The sequence below is a fragment of the Setaria italica genome, chromosome VI (assembly GCF_000263155.2).
Source record: "Setaria italica strain Yugu1 chromosome VI, Setaria_italica_v2.0, whole genome shotgun sequence".
Classification (NCBI taxonomy): Eukaryota; Viridiplantae; Streptophyta; class Magnoliopsida; order Poales; family Poaceae; genus Setaria; species Setaria italica.
The window spans coordinates 30,657,052-30,680,582 of NC_028455.1; the positions used below are offsets into that span (position 1 = coordinate 30,657,052).

At 49.4% G+C, this 23,531-nt stretch overlaps 3 protein-coding genes and 1 long non-coding RNA gene across 4 annotated transcripts; 3 read left to right on the forward strand and 1 right to left on the reverse strand.

Moving 5' to 3' along the window:
* Positions 1-566: 566 nt before the first annotated feature.
* On the forward strand, positions 567-1,873 carry LOC101768441 (ethylene-responsive transcription factor ERF109). The gene has a single exon (XM_004973616.3). It carries the CDS (start codon positions 632-634, stop codon positions 1,463-1,465), a length of 834 nt encoding a protein of 277 aa, XP_004973673.1. The 5' UTR covers positions 567-631; the 3' UTR covers positions 1,466-1,873.
* A 5,826-nt stretch (positions 1,874-7,699) lies between these two features.
* On the forward strand, positions 7,700-9,552 carry LOC101768841. Its single transcript, XR_215425.2, has 4 exons — positions 7,700-7,951; positions 8,065-8,244; positions 9,208-9,262; positions 9,380-9,552. It is a non-coding gene; the product is annotated as an uncharacterized LOC101768841 (long non-coding RNA).
* Positions 9,553-13,882: 4,330 nt separating this feature from the next.
* Positions 13,883-15,243, forward strand: LOC101778057. The gene is made up of 2 exons (XM_004974726.4): positions 13,883-14,483; positions 14,683-15,243. The coding sequence occupies exons 1-2, from the start codon at positions 14,106-14,108 to the stop codon at positions 14,713-14,715; spliced, it is 411 nt and encodes a 136-aa protein (XP_004974783.2). The 5' UTR covers positions 13,883-14,105; the 3' UTR covers positions 14,716-15,243.
* A 6,200-nt stretch (positions 15,244-21,443) lies between these two features.
* On the reverse strand, positions 21,444-22,142 carry LOC101778455 (probable BRI1 kinase inhibitor 1). Its single transcript, XM_004974727.3, has one exon. It carries the CDS (start codon positions 22,140-22,142, stop codon positions 21,444-21,446), a length of 699 nt encoding a protein of 232 aa, XP_004974784.1.
* Between the last annotated feature and the right edge of the window lie 1,389 nt (positions 22,143-23,531).

Genomic DNA, 23,531 nt, shown 5'->3' on the forward strand with positions numbered 1-23,531 from the left:
GACTTGCTTTAATACGGCTTGACGACCGTGTAAGAACACGGAACACTTGGACCTTGGTTTTCTCTGAACGAAGATCTCCTTGGACTCACTGCAGAGCTAACCCCATCCTTATCCAAAACAGACATCCTTCTGGATGCCTTTCCGACAGGTGGGCCCCCATCGAACGTTCCCCCACGACCGACCTCGCGCCACGTCGGACGGTACCGACCGCCTCCTTGACCCCGCTGACCCTTTCAACGGCGGGACCACCGGCTGCTCCAGCCTCCACGTCCCCATCCGAATCCCGTAATTCCGCTGACGTCACCTCGGCCGTCACCTCACGTGCCCCCGCAATACGCCCCCGCGTCCACACCCTGACCCTTTACAGCCAGACCAGGAGGGCAAAACCGGGATTAAAAAAAACCAAAAACAGAGGCAGGAATACGCGCACGTTGCCCACGTTTTCTTCGCGCGGGCGAGGGAGCGCCATTAGACGGAGCTTAATTAATCCTCTCCCTTCTCTGTCCGCATTCGCCGCGTACCGTGCGATGTCAACCTCGTATAAAAGCTCAGCGCCTCACCAGTTCCCGCTCAGTTCAAAGCAGCGCCTCGCCATCAGACAAGCACACGAGCTCAGAGGAAGAACACACACATGACCAACCGCATCTTCTCCGCCATGGCAGCGAACCAAGCGTACATGATCCGATTCGACGGCCACCTCGACGACCCCTCCCCGAGCTCCGCCGGCGCGGAGCCGCCGGAGGTGTCGCAGCAGCAGCCGCCGCCGCCGTTCGCAGGGAGGGTGATCTCCCCCGAGCAGGAGCACCAGGTGATCGTCGCCGCCCTGCTCCACGTCGTCTCCGGGTACACCACGCCGCCGCCGGAGATCTTCCCTGCCGCGGCGGCGGGCGCGGCATGCCGGGTATGCGGGATGGAGCGGTGCCTCGGCTGCGAGTTCTTCGGGGGGGAGGGCGCCGAGGTGATCGCGCTGGATGGCGGCGCGGCGGAGAACAACAATGCGGCCGTGGCGGCGGGAGGGCAGAGGAGGCGGAGGAAGAAGAAGAACAAGTACCGCGGCGTGCGGCAGCGGCCGTGGGGCAAGTGGGCGGCGGAGATCCGCGACCCGCGCCGCGCGGTGCGCAAGTGGCTCGGGACGTTCGACACCGCCGAGGAGGCGGCCAAGGCCTACGACCGCGCCGCCATCGAGTTCCGTGGCCCGCGCGCCAAGCTCAACTTCCCGTTTCCCGAGCAGCTCGCCCACGACGAGGCCAGCAACGGCGACGCCAGCGCCGCCGCCAGGTCGTCGGACAACACGCAGTCGCCGTCGCTCTGCAGCGGGGATGCCGAGGAGCGGGGGCAGCCGGCGGAGTGGCCGCCGCGGGGCGGGCAGGAAACAGGGGAGCAGCTCTGGGAAGGACTGCAGGACCTGATGAAGCTGGACGAGGGCGAGCTCTGGTTCCCGCCAACTTCGAGCGCTTGGAATTGAATCGTCTGTGATTAGATCCCAGCCGTTGAAGTAGTTTGAAAAATGAACATCCTAGCCTTTCAACAATATGCTTCTTTTGGCTCTCTCTGTTTTTTTTTCCTCAGCTCTGTTGTAACGTATTTGATCATAGCAGAGTTTTGTACATTATCAGTAGAGTCCTACCAACTGTATTCACCGGGCAATTTTGGGAGTGTACCTTTTCTACTTGAAAAGCAAGGAACACGAGCTGACTACTGACTTGTGAACCAATTTCTACGCACGGGATTTGGATGAAACATTTTTGGACTGTGCTATTTCGTGCTTAAGGGTACATATAAAAGTACTGAGATCACTCCCTGCCTATTTGTGATTACTATCAATTCTCAATATGATCCACGTGCTAATCTCAATCATTGGTTGGCAAATTAAGTATCGTTGTGCTTGTATCATGCTTTTCAGTGACAGAATTGCTACGCGAAGGGTAGTTTATTTTATTCCACTAGCGGGATACATATACAACTATAGAGTTTACATCAACGCCTTTCAGTGCAATCATTCTATTAGGATCTATATCCTACGGAGTACTTTTTAGTTGAGTAAAACTTATTCCCATTACATCTTTTTACAAACATAGTATATAGGCGTAGGCATTATTCACACACACACATCACACATGCACACCAACCTCGTGCATGCATACATTCAGACCAACAAAACGCTTAATAGACTGGACCGGTAAATCTTGAAAATAATGCATCCTCATTCCTGTTGTCTTCTCTGCATCTCGAGTTTGTCTTCTTCCACACCAGACACTCTATCTTAAACGAGGGTGTAGTATTTTCTCCATTTCACTTGGCAACAACCAAATCACAGTTTATCGTCTCATAGTGCAAAAGTGAGGAAATTTGCCCCGCACACGTTGGAGATGGTCTCTGCTGCTATGTGTGTGTGCCTTGGCCAACCTCGCCATGGCTATTGCCTAGTGGCTCGTGTACCTCGTCTCTGAAATCAGGAGGTCTCCTGTCTCCTCACGTCCGGTCGTGTGCCCGATCCGGGGGATGCAGGTGATTCCCCTGCGCGAAATCCCTCGAAAAGCCTCGACGAATACGCCAGGGGGTAGCGTGCCAGTCGCCCGCGTCCCCTGGCAGCGACGTCGACGGCGACGTCAACCTGGGAGCGTCGCGTCCTCTGGCGGTCGCGGTCGCGGTCGCGCGAACTTCGCGGCAGCTCCACTGATCGGTGACTGCTACGGCGCTACCCCTCGGAGAGCCGAGCGGACGAGACCGCCTGTCAGCCGGGGCGAGGAGGCCGGAGGGGGGCGGGGGCGCGTCGTCACCCGTGACGGTGACCGCGGAGCCACTCCGCCACTCCACTCGTCGGGACAGGCTGGGGAAACGGACGGTCAAAGTGACGAGTGGGCGCTGCGGCACGGGCGGGTTGGGCTCCGGCCTCCCGGGTGGCGCTGCGTAGTGGGCTGGCACACTGGTGGTGGGTGCTGCTGCGGTCAGGGAGGACGTCAGCAGCGTCAGCCGCGTTCCAGCTGGAGATTTGTTGGCCCGCGGCCCGCCAAAGCGTCCTCCTTTTTCTTCCTCGGACTCTTCCGAGTTCTGTCTGACCCGCTGTGGATGGGCTTTTCTGGTTCTTTTTCTTTTTTTAGTTTGAAATGCAATTATATTTTTATCCTTATTTTTTTAACTTTGTAATTTTGCCCTCAACTATTCACAATTCATTGTGATTTTACCCTTGTATTTGCATATTTACCCTGTTTTGAACGTTGACTATGGACAAAATCGTATTAACTTATGAATAGTCGAGGGCAAAATCATAAAGTTGAAAAAATAAGGGTAAACTCACAATTACATTTCAAAACATACATATGTAAGAACACAGATACTTTTTTTAGGTTAGGCTTACGTGGAGCATCATGGCCTCATATCCTTTTATAAGGGGCTGCGATGATGGCTGACTTTGTTCTGAGCTTATGATTGACTTCTCCGTCGATCCGTCCGTCGGTTAAGTGTTTGACCTTCTCCAACCCGACTTGTTTTCGTGCCTATCCGTCCATTGGTCAACCCTCTGACTGCCGTATGACTTTTTCTGCATCCTGCACCGATATATTATCCACAAAATACAGGCACCGATATATCATTTTTGCTGGAGCTCCAAATTCGAAACCACTATACATTTTGCTACGGGTATACTATTTGCATGGCGCTCGATTTTTCAAGTATATGAATTGGTCATTGCTATATGAATAAAGGTTTCCCGTACCCTAAGTCACCGACATCTGCGCTACTAAAATGAAATATACAAATTCAAATTATCCAGGCTCTTGCAGGTTTGATTTTTTTTCTTTAGGAATTAGCAAAATTACCCGTCCAATCGATGGCTAAAACTTTCAACTAGGTCCAATATATGTATTTTTCCATATTTAGATTTCGTGAAATTCTTATATGTTAGTAATGTAGATATACTATTTCAGAATTTTACTAAATCTAAGCTGGGTCAATGAAGTGAGTGTGTAGGCTTTTCGTTTTCCGTTTTCTTTTTTTTTGAAACGAACCAGGCAGGAGAGCTACCGATTATATTAAAAAGAAGGAGTTCCAGAAAAGATAATAAAGGAAAATAAAACTAAAACAAAACAAACTCGTCCAGTTGGATTAAACATCAACGCGGGTAGACACTCAACTCAACACTGCCAGATCCAACCAGTTGGATTGGGACATCAACGCGACCTCATCACTCACTCACCATGGTAGCACCCACCAACCTCCACGCTCATAATACGCCGAAACCTCCAAGCGTGGCCCGGTATCGACAGGGAACCGATAAAAACAGACTACATCGCACCAAGAAGGTCACTGTAGTACCGCTGCAATACCACACTCACCTGACAGGGTGAAACCACCGAATCTGGATCTCTCGCAGGCTGTCTCGCAGTTGCCACCGTGATAATACAACACGCGGGGTCCTCGCCACATCCGCCGTTGGACTCCACCTCACTCTCGTCGCCTCGAAGAAACACCACGCGCGGGGGCCTCGCCACGCCTGCCATAGTACTCCATGTCACGGATCCATTTCTTTAGTCACTGTCCGAGTGGTGAGCAAGGTTGCCTCGCTTCACAAGCTCTCCGTCGATCAGCCAAGCCGGTGCCACAAGGTTGACCTCGCCTCGTTGCTTCACCCGTGCAAAAGCAACCGCCGCCATGTCAGCAAGCTGGAGAAGTTACTTGCACCGTCTTCCGATAATGTACCGTACCGGGTAGCCCAGCCAAGCTGAGCAACCAGCCACGGTCTGCTGCAAGCCTAGTTGTCCCACGATGCCGTTGCTACAAGTGTCGTCCTCCGACATAGTTCCACACCACATTGGCCATTGCGAAGCAACGTCAGCCACCGTGGTCCGCTGCAAGCGGCCAAGACCGACATTATGCGACAACCTCTGGCCACCACCATCACTGCGATCGCCTCCATGTGGCCTCAGCAACACCCTTCTAGCTTACGATACGGCAAAATTATCACCACCGGGTGTGGCCAACCATCACTTATGGACCAGGAATGCCGTAGACCGAGATGGGTCTCTAGAGATGACGCCTCCAAGGAGGGCACGATGCCAATAGCGTCGCCATCGCTCATCCAGAATTTGGACAAGGTTTTCACCCAGAGGACCCCATGCAGTAGGATTGTAGCTTAGAAATGATGCCCCCAACGGGGAGAACGACACCCTAGAATGTCGTCGTCATCTCCACCAGCAAACGTCAGCGAGGGCTTTCGCCCGGAGCATCCCAACCCCTGCACGCTCACGGCTCGGCACTGCCGGCCACAATCACGGTAGCCCGTCTGGAGCATCGTCACCACCGCGCCTCCTTGCACCACGTCGCCATACCTCCACCTCCGCTTTCACACCGGCGGTCATCCTCCTCACCGGCCACCGCACTCTCTCCGTGTCTCCTCCTCCGGTGCCTCCTCCACGACACCTCCTCCGCATCTCCTCCTTCTGGCGGCCCCTCCGCAACTCCTTCTCCGTCGGGTTGCCGCTGACGCGCTCCATCCTCCACCTAGGCTGGGGCCACCGCCGCACTTGCCAACCTTCACCCGGGCTGCCTCCGCTGCCGCGCGACTTCTTGGACCTCTGCACACCGCGCCATCGTTGCGGAGCCGGGCACGTCGCCCTCGCCGGCTGCTCACAACACAAAGCTAACACGTGCAAACAATCTCTGTTAGCTTCACCTGCACAGCGTCATGGCCTCCAAGATCTTGTATGTCACTGTGTCCTCCTTCGCCAGCATTGCCTTCGCCGCCGATGCCCCAGCGCTGAGCCCCACCTCCGGCACGGCGGTCGTCTCCTCGTCGCTCATGGCCGTTGTCCTCTGCCCGGCAATGGCGCTGCTCCTCGGCAACCTGCGCCAGTGGAGCCGAGGGCTGCCGCCGTCTTCGCGCACCCGCCCCGCCATCTTCACCCGGGCTGCCGCCGTCTTCGCGCGCCCGCTTGCCAAGGTAGGTCGTGGGCGGCGGATCCAGGGATGGGGAGGCCGGATCCACCCATGGCAGGACCGGATCCAGGCCGTCGCCGCTCCGATGCGCCACCGGCCAAGGTCCCCTTGCGTCGCTCTGCCCCGGCGCAGAAGTCACAAACCGGTTGGTCTACCCCATCGCTGCCGTCCTTGGGAGCCGGTCGGGCTTCCGGCGGCCCCCTCTGGCACTGGCGAGGCGGGCACGAGGGACGGTGGGAGGTGGTTGGCGACAGCGGCTCAGGCGTCACCTGTGTTGCTCGCAGGGGGAGCGACGCGGGGGCCTTGGGTATCGGAGTTTTCCATTTTCTTTTGATGAACAGGAGAAATTTAAGAACACCATGTTTTCTCTATTTAAAGTTTGTAGGCTTTGGATACCACCTATCATTATTTATACATTAAGATAAGAATCATATGCTTAATTCTTTTAGAGCGGACCCCTATGTTTTTTTTTAGAGGAGCGAACCCCTATGCTTTGGCAGTACACTTTAGGACAATTGAAATATTGTCTTTTCGCCCAGCCCAGCAAGAGCCTCAATATTTTGGGCTGTGCTCAACGCATAACCTAAATTAGCCCAGAGAAGTTTTTTTTAAAAAAAAAACCTACCCTGCACTGGGAGGCTGGGACTAATGAGAGATAGGCTGCGGTGACATCCAATTCAGCCTAACGCCAAATGTGAGATTCCATATTAAACTTTTGTTTGTCTACAAGAGAAGTGTAGGCTGGCAAGTGGTTATTGTTGTGACTTGTGACTTTTGCGAGTCACCCTGGAGTAGTAGGTCATCAGACTTAATTGTAGGATGCCCTGTTTAATGTCGCTAACTCGGCTCATCTCTTCCCTCTGCCCAAAAGCCATGGAACTCCCATCTCCGAATCAGCGATATAAGGATTCACCAGTAAATTTTAGCTAGTTAAATTTAACTGCTATGGATCAAATAGAACCCCACTAATTTGAATTGGCTAAAGATTCCTTTAGCTAGTTGAACTCAACTAAACCCTGCTAAAAATAATAAAAGAGCAAAATATCCCTCCACCTTTTTCGGAAAAAGTATTTAAAATTTACTTCGATAAATTTTAGCTAGCTAAAAAAATTCTTCTAAACTTTTAAATTTTAGTTGGATAGATCCAAACAGGATTAATTCAGCATGGCTTAAGCGCCAGCTGCACTGCACTGGGAGTAATCTTTCAAAAAAATACTGCACTGGGAGTCTGCAGGCTGCGACCCCAAAATCTCCCAAAGGGTACAGAATTCAGGAGAGCAGGCCAGCTCAAGAGTGCCATGGATTTTAGCACCGCACAGGCGCCGACCACACGCAGGGGCCATACGTTTCCAGTTTTACGCATTCAAAAGGCCCAGTGGCAGTGCGTGGCACTGTCCCAGACTCCCAGTATTCAAAAGGCTCGAAACCTGGGCTCCAGCTAGCCACGCATAATCCACAGCCTGCAGCTCTGCGCTGCGACGCGCAGAAATAAATTTTGGCCCTGCGAGCCTGCCTGGCTGCCTGCTACGGAGTACAGTAGTGGAGTGGACGTGCGTAAATGCGGTCCATGAAAAATGAGCGAGATCCGGTGCACCCGGCCGGACGTACGGGTACGGCAGGTGCCGCCCGCCCCGGCATGGCCGCATGCACGCATGACAAACATGCACGGACGCCGGTAGAGCCAATGCGCCGTCTCGCCGATAAAACTCACTGCCGACACTCCCCTGCTCGCGAGTCGCGAGCGTAGGTGTGGGATATGAAGCGGAAGAGGCAATCCCGGGTGGGCATCTGCGGGACCGTCCAGATTTGCAGCTTGGGAAGTATGGATGCCCGCCACGTAGTAGAGAGAGAAACGGTGTTGTCAGAGTCTACAGAAGCCTAGCGGTGAGCGAAAACATGGAGAGAGAATAGAGAAAATCGTTGGTCTTTCAGCCTTCAGATCGGCAGGAGCTGGTGTCCTCCCTCAGGACAGCGCCGGCGACCATGGCGCTGGCGGTGCTGGCGAACCTTTCCGAAGGTAGGTACCATGGTACTTGGTACCTCTCTCCGTCCTGCCAAGTTCTGCGGCACTGCCCGTCGCCATTGCCAGCTTGTTTCGTAACCCTAGCTGCGGCCAATCTGTGTTCCAAGGCACAGGGCAATAGATTGCGGCGGGAGCGGATCCTCAGATACGGCTTGACCACTGATGCTAATGGCAAGCAACGAATTGGAGTAGTAGTTTGGAGGAGCGGGATGCAGAGGGTCACAGGGAGTGCCATGGAAAGGGACACGGTGACTAGTTTGTCGGGCCAGAGTAAATCGGGTGAACAGGTACGATTCATGATTGCCCATAAACGTTGACCTGTAGAAATTTTTTATGGTTAGGCACATATATGCGAATCAAAACTCAAAAGTGATGCTTATGGCCTAATGTTTTGGGGGCAAATATCTCCGAGAAGTGCGTGCATCTTTACTTTGGATTGCACTGATTTTCTCCAAGTTCATAGGACTATAGGAGTGCGCAGAAATTACTATACACATTTGCTCTTAATTGGGAGGAAAAGAAAAAACGATATGGTGAGTTAGTGCTGAGATGTGTAGTTTAAATTAAAATGAAACCTCAAGTTAATGTTTTTTAATATATTTAGTGCTGGATATTTCAATGTAATTAAGATTAAACAAGCACAAACAGGTAACTGGGAATGTATGTAAAAGCACAAAAAGTGATACTCCCAAGTAAAAGAATGGATTAGAACTACACCCCTTTCACAAATGGTCCAATCAAGTATAGGAAGATGGATTAAAAATCTGTTCCTGAGGAATCAGTAGTTTTCTATGATAAAACATTATGAATCATGTAAATTGAGTGGACATGAGTTAGAAAAGAGCAAAGAAATGAGACAGGAGGAAACGAGTTAATATGCTAAATTGTTCTCAGTTTTGTTTTATATTTAGGAGTTTAAGAGGGGTAGTTGCCAGTTGCCACATCTCCACAAGGCTAGGAATATTTCCTACAACACTTACTACTAAAGCCTTAAGATTTGGTAAGTAGCTGCAAATAATATAATCTCTTGTTCCTCGGTGATGGAGCTATGTCTTAATGCCTCAAGATAGTTAAGATGTAGCAAATCAAGTCGGAATATGATCATGAACGATAATCAATTGTTCCTAGGCTATGAAGCAAGTACAGTCTCTGTCTTAGATGTTCCTAGACTGATGCAAGACTAAGTACAGTCTGTTGTTATCTTTCCACACGATGGTTCTCTCATGCATCTTTTTTGCCAACAATTTCAGAACTATATGAGCCAGCACAAGGGGCTAGACTTACCTGCAATGGCCTTGGCATAAGGTACTCGGTCTCTGTCGTAGATGTTGCTGAACTGATGCAAGACCGAGTACAGTCGGTTGTTATCTTTCCTCATGATGGTTCTCTCACGCATTTTTTTTTCTTTGCCAACAATTTCAGAACAATCTGAACCGGCAGAAGGGGCAAGACTTACCAGCAATGGCCTTGGCGTAAGGTACTCAGGGCCTGTTTTCTTCCACTTGCTAAACTTTAGCACCCGTCACATCGAATGTTTAGATACTAATTAGGAGTATTAAACGTAGACTATTTACAAAACCCATTACATAAGACGAATCTAACACGGCGAGCTGAATCTATTAAGCCTAATCAGTCCATGATTTGACAATGTGTTGCTACAGTAAATATTTGCTAATGATGGATTAATTAGGCTTAATTAGGCTTAATAGATTCGTCTCGCCGTTTAGATTCCACTTATGTAATTGGTTTTGTAAATAGTCTACGTTTACTACTCCTAATTAGTATCTAAACATTCGATGTGACACGTGCTAAAAATAAGACACGGGAAGAAAACGCCCCCTCAGTACGGTGAACATATTCATGGGTGTTGCAGCCTGCATCCATCTTCAGTCTTGGATGATGTCTGATTGTAAAATATCATTAGTTTTTTTTTAAATATGGTACGACAGAAGCACTTTTGGAGCCAAAGTTTGACAACTTCAGTTCATCTTACAATAGAGCTGATTTTTGTTTGTTAATTAGCTGTTGCCGATTGCAAGATGCAGATATGTTCCTGTTGCTCTGTGTATGTAGCATGTTGTTGCAACATGTGCAATGTAAGGATCTGTTCCTGAAGAATGAGTGTCTCGGGGCTTTATGTTGGCTGACATTATGTTCAGTGGAATACTGGAATCAGTGTCTAAAACACCTTACTTTTCTTTCACAAAGGGGATACTGCACTTTGTATATGACCCATCGTACAAATCTGTTCTCTCGTTTAGAAATGTAACTTGATGCAGTATAAATATGACTTCATGAAACAAATAGCATCGTTAAGATGCAGCTCTGTCACGAAGGCACTTCGAGCTTAACATTTCCGGTTCAACTTCTTTGGTGTCTGAATTGATGATTGCTGGACAGTAGTAGATAAGATAGTCCATCAAAACTTGCACTCGAGTGAGAACATTCTCATCGTATTTCATCTTTTAAAAGGCCTTAGCCGACAGCATACACATCAGAGATCGAGTAAAAACAACCAGAAAAGACTTAACAAGCAAGCTAGCCAAGCTTTGGAGGATAAAGGTCCCATCAGAAGAAAATTTAGGTATACCCTATCAGTAATGTTTGAAAACAAAATGAGAAAACCTAATAACATGGTGGTTGTGAATCCTAAACATGTGCCAGAAGATCATTTGTCGACTGAAATAATCCTCTGTTTGAGATCTCCGAACTGCAAACATGTCTTCTTTGCTTCCTGCATATAGTAAATTAATTTCAATGAAGGCACATTATTTACGGTTGATGCTTGTTTTTAGGAGATAGAGAATTAAGATGCATCTTGAAAAGGACATAACTTGCAGTGAACCAAACTGAGTTACCATGCAGTGACAAAAAATCACACAAAATTCAGAATTAAATTGGAAGATATCATGTCAGCAAGGAATCGTAATCAGCAAACAACCTGACGAATGCTGCCAGGACTATATGGTTCTTGAGAAGGTGACATTGCACACGAAGACTAACCAAATTCAGAAATTAATTGCAAGATTTTATATCAAGAAGGAATCATAATTAGCAAACATTTGTTAGGAGAAATAACTAAAGCTAACGAATCCATCTATGTATAGCATGGCAATTTGCCCGTTAGAACGTGGTAGAATCAGCACATGATGGAACAATTATTAAACTAAGAACAATGCCTGGTACAAATCACATGGATTTAATTAACGCCTCCATGCGCTTGAGCTGCGGCAAAAAGGGCATGTCCTAGCACAGGGCAGGCGGCAGATAATCTTATCTTACCCTGAACCTAGATGGCTGAGAAGGTCTATGCATCTTACCTTAAGCACCACCAAGGTAAATGTTTGCTCGCCGCGCGGCAGGTTGGATGACCGCGGATGGACGAGCGAGGGAACCGCCTCCGGGCCTCTCGTCACCGGATCATACCACGAACCGGCAGAACAAGGGAAGCGGCGACGAGGACGAAGAAATGGTCAGTCCGCCGCTGCCAGGGAGGCTGCCCGCGGACGGGCACCTGCCGGCCCCACTCGGCCCCGGACCGCACCCGACGGATCAGCAGAGAGACGAGGCGGCGGGGAGTAGCCTGTACTGCCCCTACCACTCCATCAGCCACGAGATCACATCTGACGGTGAGGAAAACCGCCTCCCCGGTACGTAACCTCCGGAAGGGATTTTCTGATATCAAGCCCCCTGGCCCCTGGATCATCACCCATCACCCATCACATGGCGAAAATCGCACATGTGCCGGTGGTGGTGTTGCAGTGCCTGCGCGGCGCTTGGCTGTTTGCCTGTTTCACTCGTCGCGCTTCGCTCGTCCTCTGCCAGAGGAGCCAGTGGTCCTGTGAGGCCAGAGCTCTTCTTCCTGGCAAGGCTTCGTGCTGTGATCTCCGCGTCGTCGTCTCCATTCGATCCTAAGGCGATTCGATCTGATCCTAGGTGCCTTCCGGCATCCATTTACCGCGCCATCATACAACGTTGCGCTGCCACTGCCACTGCCAGCGCAGCGTATGATGCTCCTCCGACTTTTTATTTCCCCGGGCATTGTGGGTCAACACGTTAGATTATCTCCCTGATCACATCCCTGGCTAAGGTCCTTGGATCTGTTCTACGAGATGTTCGAATGCTAGCCTAGGTCAAACAAAAAGAAAGAAATGGACCGTTTTGCTTCACTTGTTCGATTGGAGACCTTCACAAAATTTAAAAATAACTCCTCATACAACGACCGAATACTTGGCATTTCATCAGGCTGTGCCGTGAGCCGTCCAATCGTTATCATATCGTACCATCGTCTCTTCTTTGTTCCACCTCTAATCTTCCTTGACATATATAGAAGCCGCTCGCTTGCAGACCTCTTATCGCGCATCTCCAGACTCTCTTGCATTCAGGGAAAGACACAGTAAAACAAATCAGAGGAGGACATGCAAAAGAACCTGCAAGGCTTTTGTTATTTTCTATGCGACATATTAGCACTAAACCCACCAATTAAAGGAGTTCACCACGCTTGGATTTGTGTGTGGTGGGGAGGGAGGGGGCATTTAGTCCCCCCTCTTGCACCAGGTCTCATTCCAGCCGTTCTCTAACCTATGTGTTTTGCTACTCCGCATTGCTCATTGGTCGCACTCCGTCACTACCGGACAATATGATCGGTGACGCACTCTCTCTCTGTCGCTGATCTGCCCAGCGTCCTCCTACTTAACCTGTCTAGCCACTAATTATAAAACCCTGACGGCGTAGCACCGTGAACTCCTAACCCACCCACCTTTATTTGTTCGCCTGGCAATATTCTTCGTGAACCATTTTTTAGGTGCCTATTTAGGAAGTGTAAAGAAATTTATTTGATTTTCCTTTTCAAGAAACTAAAGCGGCTCACGCATTGTTCTAAATAGCATGCTATAGCGACGCTACTACGGTAGCTGAGCAGAGCTCCTCGCTAAATGGTATTGCTCATTATTGAAAATATTGGAACATAGCTAGCTGTTAACTGTTCCTCATCGGGTCCTGCATCTCTGGTTGTCAAACTTGTTTTTTTCCTTCAAAATGGAGCAAAGTCAAAGCTCTAAAGCCGCCCCCTATTAGCGTGCCCGAGATTTTGACTTGCGTATTTTAGTGCCAAAACCAGTTAAAGCCAGGCAGTACATTGCATCCAAGGTCAACGGGATGAGAATCCTAACAGTACCACTGTATTTTTCTCTAAAGAAAAACAGTACCACTGTATTTTGGGCGTAGTGCTAGTAATCTGTGTTTTCTTTTCCTCTTCTATTTGTCCTGGTCAACGTGCACGCTGCATAAAATTATCCAAACCTGACATGCATCGCTGGCTGGCTGCCACTGGAACACGTACGCAGGCCGCAGTCAATCGCCTGACCGTGGGTGCAAGTTGGCAGTGCGTGTGCACGTACTGGGAGTCGGGGAGTGGCAGTGACTCCTTGGAATTGGATTTACCACCGTCGGTTTCACTGCGGGGTTAGTAAGGGTCATATCGGATGTTTGGATGCTAATTAGGAGGACTAAATATGAGCTAATTATAAAACTAACTGTAGAACCCCTATACTAATTCGCGAGACGAATCTATTAAGCCTAATTAATCCATCATTAGCAAATGGTTACTGTAGCACCACATTGTTAAATCATGAACTAATTAGGCTTAATAGATTCGTCTCGCGAATTAGACTCCATCTGTGTAATTAGTTTTGTAATTAGACTATATTTAATACTCCTAATTAGTATCCAAACATCCGATGTGACGGGTACTAAAATTTAAAATTTACGGGGGTGTATCCAAACACCCCGGCATCAACGCACGCATGCCATTATGTTCGCATAAACCCCGCGCGGTCGTCTCCATGCCTCCCTTCAAAGTTCAAATCTCTCTCCCCTACCTCTAGAGGATTGCTTCTGCTATATAACCCCTCCCACCCACCCCATCCCATATCCCTCCAGAACTTGACACCTTGACCCATCACCCATCAGCACGCTCGCTAGCTAGCTAGTAGCTAGCACCAGTTCACCACACTGCACTGGTGGAGCAGAAGCAGGAGGAGCCGAGAGGAGGAGCAGAAGCACACGAGCGCGAGCGGCAGTAGGTGTTGATCATGCGCGTGTTTGCCGCAGCTCCTGTGTGTTAGATGGCACGTGCGCGTTGAGTGACATGTACAACCCGGAGCAGCAGCCGCCGCCGCCATCGCACCCCATGGCGCCGCCGCGGATGTCCTTCTCGAGCGACTTCGCCCTGGAGCCGCCGCCGCCGCGTGGCCCGCCGGGGCGCGCGGACGCCGACTTCGAGTTCTCGCCGGTGGGCAGCCGGCCCATGATGGCCGCGGACCAGCTCTTCTCCAAGGGCCGCATCCTGCCGCTGCGGGAGGCGGCGCGGGCCCCGACGACCCTGCGCGACGAGCTGCGCGCGCACGACGCCGCCGCCGGCGCCGACCGCGGCGCCACCCGCCGCGGGCCGCGGTGGAAGGAGCTCCTCGGGCTCAAGAGGGCGCACAACAAGAAGGGCGCCGGGCCAGCCGCCGACGCTCACGTGGTAATTTACAGACATGGCGTTTTAGTATTTGGGGTTTGACTTGCATTTTATTTAATTTGGATCTCCTTTTTATTTCGAGATGATTCTGCTCCTTCCAGGCAGACAGATACAGTGCATTGCGCCCTAGCTTGTCGAGCACTAGCACATCGTTTTTAACTTTATTTTCTCATTGACAGCATGTGCGCTCTTCAATTCGCAGGATCTTGGAGAACATGGAGAGGCAGGAGAGTGAAGCCAGCAGAGACCATCACTTGGTTAGTGCAGCATGTAGCTGAAGCGTGACAAAGTAACTACTGAGGCAAACTTTGGTGTTGCAGAGTTCTAGCTAGCATTGATCTTCCACAGTTCACCGTCGTCTAACTTTCCATGCCCTTCACTAGTTGGGGAAGGAAGAGACCTAAGGCCATTTGACCATTCCCATTCACCAATTGCTTCCTTTCTGGCATGTGGGAAGGCCTTTCCCTGGACAGTGGAAACGAAGATCTTGGACTTTTGATACGACTCTTTTTTTTGGGTGGTAGGATCGAGTAATGGCTAATGAAACGTTGAGATTGTTTTCAGTTAGATGAGTTCTGTTTTTTCCTCTTTGATCTGGACGGTCAACTGATTGTATTTCCCGGCCGGGTGTAGTCCGTAGGATTAGTCGTTTGTGTGCTTCACTCTCAACCTGTACAAAATGTCTTGTCCGTAGATTTTGGATTCCGTGAAAAGAAAATGGTAATGAAAAATGGGTTATGTGATCCGATTTGTAAGTTTTTAACCCACGCTGTGAAGTCGTGCTCTATGTTGCAATCTAATATTGTTCTATTTGAGATCAGACCTTATGAGTCAGTCAGTACTCTCTCTTGGTGAAAATGTGAAAGTGAAATGGTGTTCTTGCGCAGTAGGCAGCCAGTGGCGATGGTGCTGGTGCTGGCACTGGCACTGGCACTGCTAGTTGGGAATTGGGATGGGCAGGTTTAAGAAGGGATCGCACTCATGTACAGCCTGTGTCCGCCGACGATGGAAGTCAAAGCCGCGCCGCGCCGCGCCGATCTCCAAAGATTCGGAGGCGAGCGCGAGCAGCGCACGGCCAACCAGAGAACTCTCCAGGTCTGCGCTGCACGCGCGGTGGCAAGCATCTCTGCCACCGAGCAGACTCTGCCCGCCGCTCCGGCCGGCCGTCCTCTCGTTCCCTCGGTCTTCCTCCTATCCTATCCTAGTCCTAGCGAGTGGGCGGTCTACTGGTCTCGCTCTCGCCGCGCGCAGTGTTTCCGTTTAATTGGCTGCAGGCCCCCCCCCCCCCCCCGCCCGACAGCGCGATCAGAGTGCAGAGCAGGGGGCAAAATTATACGCGCCGTTAGCTGTCGATCGCGGCTTTCGGTGCGTGCCGTGCATTATCTGGTGGCTGCCATCCGTGTCTGAGTTCCACCCTGGCCGGCCGAGCGACAGAAACAAATGCTTCTTCTGCGCGGAGAGAAATCTGATCATCTGAGCGGGCTGCCGCATTGCCCTGGCTGGAGTCCATGGTGGTGACTGGTGGCCCTTACCCTGATGAAGTGATGATAGCCGGACGCCCGGACCGACCGGAGGCATTGAGGCAAAGACTGGGCTTGGAAGTTGGAAGCACTATGGCTGTGTTGGGTGGGTGGGGGGGTACGGCGGACGCCTCAAGCCGTCCCGTCAAGGCCGCCAAAAAACGGATGAAAGTTTGTACGCGTCGCTGCTGCGCTCTAACAAGGCTTGCCGAAAAACCAATCCCAACATGAAACCGTAGCACGGTAGCACCATGCTAAGTCGGGTGAAATTAAATGTTACCTAAAACAAAAGTTAAGAGCAGTCAGCACGGAAGATATTCCAAGAACACAGCGCGTATGCCGTGCGCGTTCAGCTGATTCCCGTACCAGGACCTGGGCATTTATTCCTGGGCCTGCAGGGAAATCATGATCCCGAGCCACTCGCAGGTTCGATCGACGATTGATCCATCATGCTCAGCTCAGTTCAATGGCGAGACCAGCAACAGCCAGCCGGCCGGCCAGCCAACCACCCGTCGCCGTCGCGGCTGAAATGGGGGCTCCCCGGACCAGTACGACCTGCAGGTGGGCGAAGCTTTCGAATTCATTACGGCGATGATTATAGCCAACCACACTTGCTTATACAGTCATATTCCTTCCATGTTTTGTCAAAAAAGATTGTGTACGAGTTGTACTGCGTTGCATTAACCTGCTTCTGTCTGGTCCAAAAAGGGCTATCACGACCATGACCATGCATGTAAACTTCTTTTCATGAATGAGAAATCACATGTCGCATCAAAATGGACGATGTCTCATGTAGGAGTATGTATTATGAAATTCAACTACTAAGTACAAAATTCGAATCTCAAAGCATCCTCCAAAGTCCAAAGATAAAACTAGTGTGTGTAGCAATCTAACGGTCTAAAATTAACCTAAAGATTACACGTCAAGTATGATTATTAACTTTGATACAACTCTAACTCTAAGCATATGGCAGTCCTCCCCTTAAAAAAAGACGTATGGTAGTCCATGTCCGGTACAACTCGAAAGAGAGTAAGAGACCACCAACTATGTTATGTAAATATTCTTTTCTAATCAAAATCCTTTAATGCGTTGAGGAGAGAGGAGTCAAGGTGATCACCGGTTCACTTCTAAACACTTCCCTTATTGCAAACGCTACGCGAAGAAAGAACGCAACGTGTCGTACGTAAAGGCCATAGAAAGCAGCTAGCAAGTTAGGTTCGAACTTCGAAACTTCTCGAGCAAATATCAGTGTGACAATGTCAATTGGCAAAACCGCAGCAGAACAAAAGGAGGAGACCAAGGAGCAGTCAAACGCATGCATGCCGTAATGATCAGTACCAAACAAATTCTTCTGCCCATTTACGTGCTACCTGCAGGCACCATATCAAAAGGACACATTACGTTGTCAGGAGGCTCTAAAAAATCTCAAGTTAATAATAAAAAAGGAATATACACCATTAAATCTTATGATGATCTAACGGTCTAGGCTAACTAATTCGAAAAGTCCATATTTAAAGTATACGACTAAAAATAAAATACAAAAAATAAAAATAATCTACAGTTCTGCACGTGGTTAAGCCATCCATGGACTATGATCCAACTTTGATAAGATATAGTATGGGATGCATGGAAATAAAAAACGGTTTGAAAATAGATATTTTCTCACTTGAAAGAAGATAGCAGCATGATGGCCACCTGATAATTAGGTCACTTCATTTGCCTCACACGATTCCAATCACGACAATCATCCTTGTTGAAATGCACCCACATTGAGTTTGACCAGCACAAAACTTGGACCGGCCTCTAGTTTATGCATCGAGGAAAGGAGAAAACATTAATTCCGGAAGAATTTGAGTTGAGAGAGAGGGAGGGGGGGGGGGGGGGGGGGGGGGGGGTTGCATATGCAATTGGGCGTTGCTGTCTCCTACCGACCTTGCTGCCCCTGGCGAGTAGAGCTTGCATTGGTCTTTTCAATCATGACCAAATTACTATTTGTCAAAATATCACCCCATTCACCGAAAGACCCACCTTTCTAACCTGAATTTCGACTAAATTCGTGAATTTCGCTCATTTCGATGGGGCCCAAAAAAGTTGAAAATGAAATTTAAAACCCTCATAGACGTGTCAACAGTGGCCTAGATTAAGCATCATGATTGATTACCGGGCAAGGTGTGTTGATGAAAATGTGGTTTTGGATATGCGACCTACAATGAATAATTGGTTACCGGCAGTTGGCCAATGACAAAGTCATCACAAAACTGTATATGTTTTAAATAAATTAACTAACCAAATTTTAAAATTAAAACAACATATCTATGCATTGGTTTTACATGCGAATTAAGTTTATAGTTTTTTTTATGAAAATGAAGAGCGTAAAAAAGAAAATGCTTTGACAATAAGCATTTGTGCATAGATTTGGTTGTACCGATAGCATACTTAAAATCGTTGCTGGTAAGATATGAAAGATCTAGAAATTCTTATTGAATCTAGCCGCTAAAAATATACCATGGGTGGATCACAAAACACCCCTGAAGATCCATTTGCAGGGGTGGAGGATAGCATCACCGATCCCTAAAAACCGATTAAAAATAAAACAATGTTAATAAATAAAACAACAAAAGGAAAAGCAGGCTGGCTGGCGTAAGCCTCCTGCACCAGCCACACCGGGACGGACCCACTGCATCCCTCGAGCTGGTCGGAGATGCACTGCAGACGGCCTCCACTCCATGTTGAGGAGAGAAGTGGCGTGGACATCACTGACCATTATTTCCCTATTTTTTATCCTTATCAATGGTTATTATGGCTCTATTTGGCATGGCTCCAACTCTAGGTGGAGCTGCTCCGCTCCAGAACTTCAGGTGGAGCTAGCTCTGGGTGGAGTTGGAGCGGTCTAGATGGGGTGTTTGGCCAAAAGAGTGCTCTCAGCTTCAAAAAAGACCGATTTCAGTGTGGATTGCCATTGTTGCCCACCAATGCAGGCCCTACTTGTCATCCTCTCTATCCTCATCTTTTTCTTCCTCAGAAGGTGCGGGAAGGGGTGCAAACGCGCGGGAGGCGTGTCTCAGGATGGCGGCCTAGTCCGACGGTGGAAGAGCCCCGCCCAGGCAAGATGGGGGTGGCGGGCTAGCGAGACGCACGCTCGTACCGGCGGGGTGGGCGCGGACGGCGGGACGGCGAGGTGGGCGGCCGGGGCGTGCGGGGTAGGAAGACGGTGGCCGACGGCAGGGGAGGAAGACGGTGGCCGGCGGGAGGGAGTCACGGCGGGGGCGGGGGCGGGGGCGGAGGTGGGGGGCTCGGGAGAAAAGAAATGAACCGTTTTTTTTAACCAGTGGTATTGGTGGGTAATTACCCAACAACTTCACGAGGAGATTCATATTGGGTAGTTTTGGAATTGCAAAAGAGGTGCTCCAAAACTCCATCCCCATTTGCACTATAGCTTCATAAAGTTGGCAGCTCCATGGAGTTTTGGAGCTGGGGTGTTTGGCTGAAAAATTGGTTGGAGTTGCTGGAGTTTAGTTTCAGAGCAATGCCAAACATACCCTATCTAGTCTTCAACGCCTCCCTGATTTTGCAACCAAAAAGGCAACGTGACATAAGAAGCAGCTAGGAATTATGTAAATATTATCGGTGATGACTCTGGCATGTTTTATTCCATTTTCTTTATCCTTATCATTGGCTATTGGCTATTATCTTGGTAGCAGGCTTCAACACCTTCCCGATTGCAAGCACAAGAAGAACACGATGTGACTAAGGAAGTAGCTAGCAAATTGCAAATCGAAGAAATTAGCAAACCGCAATGTCGGTGTAAAGCGCTAAGGTGACAACAGATTCTTCCATCAGATCAGCAGCTATATCCACAGTTGATGCGGGTCATACACTACTTGAGTTGTCGATGAGCAAGTCGATGGCTAGCTTGGACACATTCTAGAGTGGTAAATGATTGATTGACTGGCAAAACAGAGCAGTAGCTGCAGGGGAGGGGAGGCACAGATTGTCGTTTTCTTTTGTTGCGGTGTTGCCCCGCCCCCTGTCTGCTTTGGTGGCGGCTTGCACATGCACTAGGAGAACGTAGAGTCGCGTGCGGGGTTTGTCAGCACTAGCTGAGCTGATATTCTCCGCATGCATACACTACATACAATCCATATATGGCCGCTGCAGAGTGGCGGATTCAAGCCTAGGGCCACTAGGGGCATGAGCCCTAGGTGTTGGCCAATTTTCTCCTTGCTAACACACTGTAGTACAAAAGAGGTCCAGTTACAGCAAGCCCATCGGCTCATTAGTGGCCCTAGGTGTTGGGCTAGCCCAGCTCCGCCCAGTAACCTCGCGGGTTTCTGATCAATTAATTGGCATAAGGGAACGGCAGTAGATAGAAATATGGTAGTGACATAAACAATATGACGATGTATTTGCTATGCACCATTATGATCATGGACGGCTAAGAGGTTAAAGTCTAGGAGAAAGGAAAGATAGATGATGCAGTCACGGCGGAGTGATGATATGATCTAGCACAAAGCAACTCGAAAATTGATGTTCGACATGCACGCCATCTAAAATAACATGTGGTTAGTGTTCGATAAGAGAGAACGCCATGCACTATCAGAGATGTATCTTCGATAACCGTGGTATAACGGACAAAGCTCCTTAAGATCAGAAGTAAGGTAGAGAGGATGGGCACAAAGAAGAGGGTGTGGAAAGACAAACGGAAGCATGCATGTATGGTGGCTATAGCAATTAAGATTGGAGAACACTGAAAAGATAGGAGATTATGGCTTCTACTACTATACATTAAACCACTCACCTATAGATCTTCTTCTAGAAATATAGGGATAATTAATTAATTATGCACCATAACTAAAACTCTCAAGCAACAAAGTAGATCGCCACATCAAAAGTTAAAAATTAGATTCATGTTAAAAATGTACAATTCTTTATATTACTTTCAGTAAATACAAAAATATTTATCTATATAAAGTATTCACTTTTCTCTTGAATTCATGTTGCAAAAAATACATGGCAAATATGATGTTGAAAAAGACATAGATGATAGCTTGATCCAGACCATTCAGACAAAACAATTATGATGACATGACTACACAAAATAATTTGAATCTATTTTTGGAAGTGAAAAATTGAAAAAAAATGTTAGAAAAAAATTAGTGACCCGCGCTATTTGCACGGGCCATCTTACTAGTTCACAGAATTGTACACAATTCGCTACAAATGAACCTCTTGTTCTCCTTGCACTTTGCGTTGTTTTCGATCATGTATGCAGTTTGATTTTTACACTTCTGGATAAAACACACACCGAAACCATTAAACTTTGTCACGGTCGGCCATGGCCCAAATACGCACTGTACATGACTGCGCGTACGTACGTTTGCTCGTGACGTACCACCGTGAAGTGTCACGCACGCAAAGACACCCGCTACACGCCACCACCGCCTCAACATTTACGCTCCTCCTGCTGCTGCTTGTCGCCACCGCCGCCGGCGGCGCTCTGCGAGGTGGCGACGCCAGAGTTCTTGCAGTGCGCGATGGCGGCCTGGATGGCGCTGCGCAGCTCCTCCATCGTGCTCACCTCCGACGGCGTCGACGTCTTCGTCACCGAGTCCCCCACAGAGAGGTGCCCGCTGTTGGCGGGCGACCCCCGCAGCGACGCGGGCGCCGACGACAGCCTCCCCTTGTGCCGCTTGGACGACGCGGTGCTACCGCCGCCGCGGCCGTAGGTAAACGTGTGCACTCTCCGCCGCCGCACGTCCCGCCCGTCCCCGTCCCGGCTGCTGCTGCTGCTGCTACCGCCGGAGTAGGACGCGAAGAGCTGCTCCACCATGGACACGTACTTCCGCACCGCCACCACTATGTCGAGGCCTCGACGCCTGGCGCCTGTTCCGGCCCTGGTGGTTTCCTGCTTCCTGTTCTTCGCCCTGCCGCTGCCCGCTTCGGTGGCGGCGCTGCTCTCGCTTCTTGTCCAGGCGACGACGCCGGAGAAGAGGAGCGCGAGCTTCTGCTTGGCCTTGCCGCCGTTGCCGCCGCCGTCGGTGTTGCTCGTCGCCGTGCTCTGGTGGCGGAGGCCCCGGCCCCTCGCTCCGCGGGAGTTGCTGTGGCTGAGGTCGCTGACGACGCGGCCGAGGTGGTGGGACATGTCGGCCGGTGCGCGCCGTGGCGGCGCGTCGGACGGTGCCTTCTTCGTCGTCGGTGGTGCGGAACAGGGGAGGGGAAGAAGGGAAGGAAAGGGAGAAGAAGACGGTGGTGAGTGGAAGCGTTGGGGGCAGGCAGGCAGAGAGGTGGTGGTGGGAGAGCGATCGAGGCACGAAGCTGTGTAATTATTGGCCCGGATGCCGACGGCGGTGTGGTGGCCATGGCTTTGAAGATGAAGGGTTCGTGTGACTGCACGTGGTGTGCATGCGGGTGTGCATGGTGAGCCAGTCGATCGATCGCTTTTTGAGCCAAGGAAGAAGGCCAAGGCTCTCGATGGCAATGGCGCGCGTTGTTCAGTTGTAAACCTGTAGTAGTTCAACATAAGTGATCGGAAGAATTAATGAGAGCTTTTGTTACCGCCGTTGAGTCGTTTTGCAGTTTACTAGTTCTTGCAATGTTTGCCGGGATGGAAGCAAGACAGCAACCGAGGGAGACGATGTTGACGTGGACAGTATAACACGCGAATTGAAGGCCACGATGTCGACGTCGAGCGCTACAGTGTCTTAGCCATCTCGTCTGCACAAGTTGCGGGGATAACCTGACATGGCGACAACATGTTGATGCGGGCCTCCGTGATTTTGTGAGGCACACGACAGGCCTCGTTTTGCAATTGCAACCGAACACGCCATATATCCTCGTGGCAACTAGCAATTAGCAACCGAACAAAGTACGTGGTGCGATGATATTGTAGCAACTAGCAAGAGGCCCTTAGCGACTTTCCTCAAAAATTTAACTCGTTTACACTACTCTGGCCAGTCTATTAAGGTTCATGTGCTATGCAAGTATATTAACAAGTAACTCCGTAGTACACGTATAGTTTGAAAGATGCCCTACAAACGAAATATTTTTAAACAAATAAATGGCATTTATTATTTTGCTTAATTATTCAAGTACACACATTGATATTTTTAAAAAATACTTTTCAGTCGAAGTGGACAATATATTCGATAACAACTCAAGTAGAAACTATAACAAACCCTAAATTAGATTTTCAAATTTGTTTTCCATTAAGTACTATTTATCTTAGTGATGATGCTTTTGTTAATAGTAGAGAAAACAAGTACTTTTCAACAAAGAAGAAAAATAAAAGACCAGTTAACCTCTGACAAATACAAAAGGATTTGCTAGCTGGATAAAGGTAAACTAATTGAGTCTTATGAACTCTCCGCTCAGTTGGTTAGGTTTTGTATGATGGAACTTGTCTACTCGTGTTTGAGCCTTTAATTTTGCAAGGGTTCTTTCAGTGGTGGGTAACCCGCGACAATGAGGTGCCGTGCGACTTTGTTAATCAAGATAATACAGGTCCAGTCTCTCATGAGTCCTCATAGATATA